The sequence below is a fragment of the Ailuropoda melanoleuca genome, unplaced genomic scaffold, assembly GCF_002007445.2.
Source record: "Ailuropoda melanoleuca isolate Jingjing unplaced genomic scaffold, ASM200744v2 unplaced-scaffold7382, whole genome shotgun sequence".
In the NCBI taxonomy this organism is placed as follows: domain Eukaryota; kingdom Metazoa; phylum Chordata; class Mammalia; order Carnivora; family Ursidae; genus Ailuropoda; species Ailuropoda melanoleuca.
In genome coordinates this window covers 1-7,895 of record NW_023249192.1, presented here as the reverse complement: position 1 = coordinate 7,895, position 7,895 = coordinate 1, and the positions used below count along the sequence as shown (strand labels likewise).

At 32.8% G+C, this 7,895-nt stretch overlaps 1 protein-coding gene across 2 annotated transcripts; it reads right to left on the bottom strand.

The window, feature by feature from the left end:
- Nucleotides 1-87: 87 nt before the first annotated feature.
- On the bottom strand, nucleotides 88-7,889 carry LOC117800668 (glutaminase kidney isoform, mitochondrial-like). 2 transcript variants are annotated; one of them, XM_034653215.1, is made up of 4 exons: nucleotides 4,921-7,889; nucleotides 3,530-3,562; nucleotides 3,386-3,444; nucleotides 88-376 (listed from the first exon to the last, which is right to left on the bottom strand). In XM_034653215.1, the coding sequence occupies exons 1-4, from the start codon at nucleotides 4,957-4,959 to the stop codon at nucleotides 256-258; spliced, it is 252 nt and encodes an 83-aa protein (XP_034509106.1). In that variant the 5' UTR covers nucleotides 4,960-7,889; the 3' UTR covers nucleotides 88-255. The 2 variants fall into 2 exon arrangements, 1 of the variants encoding a protein (XP_034509106.1); XR_004623141.1 differs by having other exon boundaries at nucleotides 90-376; nucleotides 4,350-7,889.
- Between the last annotated feature and the right edge of the window lie 6 nt (nucleotides 7,890-7,895).

Genomic DNA, 7,895 nt, shown 5'->3' with positions numbered 1-7,895 from the left:
GGCGTGATCCCGGTGTTCTGGGATCGAGACCCACATCAGGCTCCTCCACTGGGAGCCTGCTTCTTCCTCTCACATTCCCCCTGCTGTGTTCCCTCTCTCACTGGCTGTCTCTCTTTCAAATAAATAAATAAAATCTTTAAAAAAAAAAAAATTAACATTTTGATACCATTAACTCAAGAGTGTTTTGCAAAAATTCCTGCACCTTAAATAATAGGTAGTTGCTTAAAAGCTACTGCTGAGTTCTTAGCATACATCTTAATGTATTTTATTAAATAAAATAATTTGAAATCGAAACAAAAATTCAAAAACCTTTTTTTCTTTTAGGTAATATCCTATTGCAAAATTTCGATCTCCACTTTCTCTTTCAGACTGAAACCTAGGAAGAAAAGAAAATTGCTCTATTTACTTTTAAAATTTTATAATTTTAAAATTATCAAATATTTCACCATTAAAAATATACTAAAAAGTTGCAGAATCTTCTGGATCCTCTGAAAGTACAATAATCAATTCCAACTGAGGGAATCCATGGAAATTTCACTGAGAGAGAAACACATGAAATGGGCCTTTCAGCATTTGTTGGATTAACAGATTTCAGGGGGAAGCCTAGGCAGTGGCAAATTCCATGCAGCACAAAGTTAAAAAGTATAAAAGCTAGAACTTCACTGAAGAATGGCACATATTCTGATGTATCTGGAAAACAGGGTTCATGGAGAAGAGTGGAGAAACATCAAACTAACAAAGGAGACTAGGACCACATTAACAAGACTGATAAACACTAAAAATGGCTCCTGACTGCCAACAAAATGAAAGCTTAAAGGCTTTCAATCAAATTACCTTTTCAGATCTACATTTTAGAAGGATAACTCTAACATCAATTTGGGAAAGGGGAAAAAGAAAAGATGACTGAGGTTACTAGGAGACCAGAGTAAAAAGAGCCACCGAAAGCCTGAACTTAGGTAGTGGTGATAGGAATGGAAGGAGAGGTATGATCAAACATGAAAAGCAGTTCAACAAATTTTCCAACCTGATGGGAAAGAGAATGAAGTCTGGTACAAAAGTCTAGATTTCTAGTGCAGTCTACTGAAAGGATAGTGATATCAACTAATGGGAACCCTGGAGCAACGAGCAGTTTGAGAAGAAAGAGAATGAGTTTTAATTTAACAGATTTAATTTGCAGTACATTTGAGAAATCAACCTACAAGTATCTAGAAGGCTGATGACTAAAGCGGAACTGTGGGTGACACACTTTGTATTATCGATCATGGACTGGGGGGTGGCAGTCCCCCCTAACTATACATTTTAATGTTTCTAAGGTCAGAAAAGCAATGCTGAATGTGGAAAAACTCTTGAAAATAAACTTGTCAACTTGCCATACCTTTAAAAAGAATCAGCATAGTGTACTAACTACTCAGCAATTATCACAATGCCTAGCATATAGCTCTGTCTGACAAACACTATCAAGTGCCTATTATCTGCCAGGTAACAGGAATACAAACATGAATTAGAAGATACTCTATCCATATCTAAAGGAGATCAGAACTAATAGCAGTGATGGGGCAGAGAGACACAGAGTAAGCTCAATTAAATATGGTAATATGAGACCACAGAAGAGAGGTGAGATGAGATTCATGAAAAACTTCCTGGAAAAAGATACTTTAGCTGATGAATAAAGTTGGTACAGCAGACAACCTGAAAATTTTTGCCTCCTGAAACATGTAGTACAAAGTATCACCTAGTTAGTAGTCACGCCAAAACTGTTTCAGCTTTATCTAACCACAGGAAACAACCAGACCTATTCAAAATGGAGAATATCTACTACAGCCCATGGGCCAGACGCAGCCTGCTGCCTGTTTTTATAAATAAAGTTTCTTGGAACACCACCTCATATTGTCTATGTCTGCTTTCCTACTAAAATAGTAGAAATGAGTAGTTGCCACAGAGTCTATATGGCCCACAAGTCTGAAATATTTACTATCTGGTCCTTCATAGAGAAAGTTAGTTAATTCCTACTTTGTAAAACAAATGATTGGCACTCCTTAAAGAAAGCCATTTAATAAAATTTTATAAAGCAAGGGTGTAGGGCAGGGGGACTCTTCTATTTTAATAAAGCAAAAGAGACATAAATGTATTGCATGAACCTTGATTAATTCCTGGGGGCAAATGGCCGTAAGAGGCATTTAGGGGACAATTAGGGACATTTACATATTAATACTTTTAAATTAATGTTAATAATCTTAAATACGTTGATGGTATTGTGGTTATGTAGGAGAACGTCCTTATTCTTAGAGTATACATGTTGAGTTATTTAAGGGTGAAATGTGAGATCTATAACTTTATTTCTATTAGTTCAGGAAAAAAAATCCAATCATATACATGTATGTTTACACGTTTGTACATATAGAGAGAGATACACATGTTTTTAAATGCCTCTATTTAAAGGAAGAGATTGAGGAAAAGCAAATGAGACAAAGTATTAATCAGAAAACATAGGTGAAAGATACCCAGATATTCATTGTTTATTCTTTCAACCTTTCTGTAGACTGGCAAATTTCAAAATAAAAAATTGGGTGAAAGTCAAGTTAACCAGGCAGAAAAATTAAGAGAGGTAAGATGGGGCACCTGGCTGGCTCAGGCAGTTAAGCCTCCAACTCCTAGTTTCTGCTCAGGTCATGATTTCAGGGTCCTGGGATTGTGCCACGCAACAGGCTCCTCATTCAGCCTAGAGTCAGCTTGTCCCTCTCCCTCTGCTCCCCGCCCCCCACCCCAGCTCACACATGCTCTCTCGCTCTCTCAAAATAATAAATAAATAAAATCTAAAAAAAAAAAAAAAGAGAGAAAGAGGTAAAACATGTATTACAGGCAAAGAGAAAACTGAATAACTGAATAAAAAAAAATCAGTAATTTAAAAAAAAAAATTGTCAGAGAGAGAGAGAGAGCGCACGCGCAAGAGCACACAAGCAGGGGGAGTGGCAAGCAGAGGGAGAAGCAGTCTCCCTACTGAGGAAGGAGCCTGATGCGGGACCCAATCCTAGGACCCTGGGATCATGACCTGAGCTAAAGGCCGATGCTTAGCGACTGGCCACCCGGGCGTCCCTATCAGTAATTTAAAGAAAAGTTGGGTTCTCTTCTAATTCTGTAATTACCCACAAGAAGTTTATTAAAACTGTTCAAAGCATTTATTTATTCACTGAAATAAGCCCTAGGACCAACAAGAGAAAACAGATTAATTCTAAGTACACTGTGTATTATAATAAAGGAGGGGGAGAGGGAGGAAGGGAGGAAGGACAAGACAGTATTTAAAATAGACTTCTATAATCTAGTTACTTTTGTTAATTTAAAGAGGCCTGGCCTATTATAAAAAACTTAAGTCATAAATCAGACTCACGTTGCATTACTGAATCCAACATATTCATTGCCAGCCATCTTATTCAAAAACTGCATCACCTATAAACCAAAATTAGAAAGCATTAGTCAAAAAACAAATATATAACAAATACAGCATGAAAACTGAATTCCATATTACACTTACATAGTCAAATTTTTCAGCATTATTCACTCCTTGCTGCAAAGAAATGAGACATAAATATGTTAATACAGGCATCACCCCACAGTTAAGTTTTAAGTGAATATATTATCAAAATTTCAAACTGCTATCATTATAATTAATATACTGTGCATTAGTACTTTTAAGACTAGGAAATACTCTAAAATAATTTAATATTTACATAAACTTTTTACATGTTCTTTTATTAACACCAATATGTTGAGAATGGATCTGAATTACAAAGGGAATGCTTTATTTTAAGTATATCTTTACCCAACCCAAAGTTACAGAATTTTAGTTACCCCAAGTCCCCTTATCTTTCGTGACAACACATAATATTCTAGAACATGTTATTTAATTTCATATTTTAAAAAAAACTTAAAATAAAGTTTCACCCTTAGAGAAGAATTGAGTATTTATAAATTATGGTTTCCAATTAAGAACAATCTACTTATATTTTTAAAATAACCTTAAACCAGTATTAGAGTTAGAAAAATGAGTTATGTTGCAAAACTAATCTTTTATAATTCTAGTATATGCAAACATTCTGAATACATTTTGCTAGTGTAAAGAAAGCTCTACCTTTAACATCTCACTTGTTTTAATAATACTTGAACTAAAAAAATATATATTCCATAGTCTCTAAAAAATTAGCTACATTTGAATTTAGCATTATGCCAATTCAGAGCATGGAAGATGTATTGTTTCATCACTTCTATTTCTGATATGTTAGCTACTGCAAATGTCAATAGGAAAAACCTATGTAACGTAGATCAGTTCAAGTAGCCAAATGGTTTCATTTTACCTCGGCGAAGTTTACAAAGCAGTAAGATGTAGATCTGAAATCAAACGTATTAATTGGTGATGTGCACCCAACAGAAACAATACATCTCTAATTTTTAAAACAGGTTTAAAATAATTTGACAACTAAAAATTTAAGAACAAATTTCTTAACTTTACCCTCAAAACTTCCAAAACATTACACTTTAAAATTTTATTATAAGGGGGAAAACCTGTACCAGAGAATTATTTAACTGAATAAAGCCAGGTTCATTCTCCACTTTACAAGTGGACTAGGATGTGGCTGATAATCTGTGAAACCTTACAAATCAACTTATTTAAGAAAGGATGTCAATCACATATACAATCAGTAGCTGAAAAAGACACACTATTTCATCAAAATTAGGCATTAACAAAGCTTAAACAAGATAAGGATAATTTAGCTACAGCCATATTGTAATCACTATCTATGTATTTTCTCTAAAGTGCCTTTTGACATATTTTAAGTTTTCTTTCCTTATAAAACACCAGAATTCAAAAAGTAGAAATGTAACTCCAAAGCTGTTCAATGAAAAATAATTAAAAGAAGAAATTACCAACTTCATTGAACTGTTGCAGTTGTCAAAATATTCCATAGATCCTAATGCTGTAAAATATGTAACAACATTTAAACCACAAAAACCTTTTTAACCTTTGAAAAAGCACAAAAAAAAAAAAAAAACAACTCTTTTTGGAAAAGGATGTCAGCATTTGCAATGGGATGTTACATGGATAATTACCGTTATACAAGTAATCAATGTAAAATAGACAAGTTATACTAAACTTTCATTCTCTAACCTAAACTGTGCCCTACAGAACAAATACAAATTTTCTTTATTTAGCTGTCATGTTTAATAAAAAGAAAAAAAAAAAACCTTTCAACTCTAGACTATGGTCACATGCTTGGTCTACTCTGCAGGTTACTAAATTAAAGCACAATTGAATTTTGCTTCTATGCTGCCTTTAAAAAACAACTGATATTTACCAATGTCAATCATTACATAACATTTTGGATAAGCTACTTGAAATGTCCTAGGCAGATTATATAAACAAGCAAAATAAAGTATCTCACTGATTTTTGTTGACCCAAGAAAGTGTCTCCCCAAAACTTCCCCATTTAAATGTAAAAGCACTTGATTAATGTTTGTTCTTACTATCTACCCTGAAAATAGTATTTAACTTAAGTCAATAAAATATATTTGCCCCTGTATCTCTTGGGAAGAATCTGTGTACCCCAGGGATATATGGGCTCTAATAATCAATACAAAATGTTATTTTAATCTCTAAAAAAATAACTGTATAAAGTTTATTTGCAAAGATGTGAGCAAAAAAGCACACATACACATACAAAATAGAGTAAATCCCCCAAAAACAAAAAATGTAAACTGTAAAAAAAAGTCCATCATCATTATCTTATCTAATAGTAGGGTGCAGAGGGGTGAAGAGATGTTACGAAAATCAGAAGCCAGGAATGGGTACATGGGGGATAGTTACACTATCACGTTTATTTTGTATATGTTTGAAATTTTTCATAAAAAGTTAAAGAAAAAAATGTTTGTTAATAATAATTTACAACTGCTACTTTAGAATAGTCTTTTCTCTTTGAAGTAGTAATTATTTTTAATTAGTTCATGTATAGGTGGATATTTTCTACTGCTAGAATAAGGAAATTAAATCTCTTCCTATTTAAAATTTTTACACGTGTATGAGTTGAGAAATCTTGCTGACAACAGGAGCGGATAGAAATAGAAAAGGTTTTGTTATAACAATACCACTCAGTTCTTTACGTATACAAGTCACACAGTAATCCATCCTTAAAAATTATACTTAATGCTCTTCTTACTAACAACTTGATTAGATCCTCTGTCCATTTTGTTGAAACCAAAGACCTAGAAACAACCTAGTAGAGAGAGGGCTGTTCCCACTCTTTACAATGATTCATATCCTCAATACTACTGATTCTAATATTTCAAAATATTCTCTTTTGTTGGTGCCCAACTGGTTTTTACAACCTGAAGCAGTGCACCATATAAAATTTGGGAAACGTGAGAAGTGTGCCTTCTTATGAAAAATGGGGAGAAATCTGGACCAAAGGCAGACTAATTTTAAGAAAGACACATATGAAAACTGAGATTTGTAAACTGATAGTCTTAAAACTATTAATGTCCCTTTATCTCTTGGAAAAAAAATTCCCATAACCAGGGATATGTTTATCCCAGTTTTAAGTCACTGTACAAACATTATTAGGTATGTTATTTTAATTTTAGAAAAAGTTACAGTGATACATAGTAAGTACAGTAGGAAAGCTTAAAAAAATAAATTGGAAAAAATATTTACCAAATCCATTCACCAAATGATTTATTTATTTATTTTTTTTTTTGGCATGTGTGAAAAAGTGTAAAGGAAGGGGACTGGACCCATGGGCAGAATGAGCTGCACTGTGATTGTGATGAGTTACTGCTTGTATACATTTAAGTTGTGGGGAGGTGGAGATAATGGAAGGGTCTAGAGGGATTTTTGTATGTTCAAGAAGACTTACAGGATGCCGGAGATTAAATTACTTTTAAAAAGTAAACCATGTTTTGTTTGAAAAGGGTAGTAATCAGATCTAGAGACTAGAAAAGTATACAAATTAATTTCTCTGTAAACATACCTACACTAAGTTAAAAAATTTCCATTTCATTGAAGGAAACTTTATGAATGAAAATGTGATAAATAGGCACAGAGTTTTAAACACTATTAAAAGAATTAATATAACTATGTTAGAGTGTTTTATAGCCTGTTTTTACAACATACTTTTGAACTCAATTATGTATTATACATTAAAACACAGGTGAAAATATTGTTAATAGGGACATATGCTAATAAATTTAATATTAAAATTATTCATTTAAAGTCCATGAATTAATCAGTTATTTTATAAGTAAATCACTTGATTCCATTCATAAAGTATGGAGGTGTAAAGCCAATTGAAAATTAGAGATCACTGAGGAAAGAGGCATAAAAAAGGCAGAAAGAAGTAACTGAAAATGATTTTATAAAATACTCTTAAGTTTAATCTTGCCACAGAAAATGCTTTAAAGCTAAATAATACTTGGAGGACTTAAAATAGATATTACAGGTAAAAAATAACGTTCTAAACCTAGTATTATTTAGATTAGCCCTAAATACAAAGAGAAAAGTTCTGTTGGCAATAAATTATCCGCCTTTCATTAAAAAACCTCCAACAATTCAACTGATATAAACATTGAGTGAATAAAACAATAATACAATAAAAATCACCAAATCCAAAGCATTATCCTGTGCTCCCCAGAGCCACAAACCACCTTAAAATTTTGGCTCACAGGCACATCCAACAGGCTGCTGCTAACATAACCAAACTGGGTACTACATACAGAACTAACTAAATTCATCTTATTTTCATGAAGTATGACTGACTTGTCTTTTTTTTTTATTTTTAATTTTTTTAAATGATTTTTTATTATATTATGTTAGTCACCATACAGTACATCCCCGGCTTCTGATGTAAAGC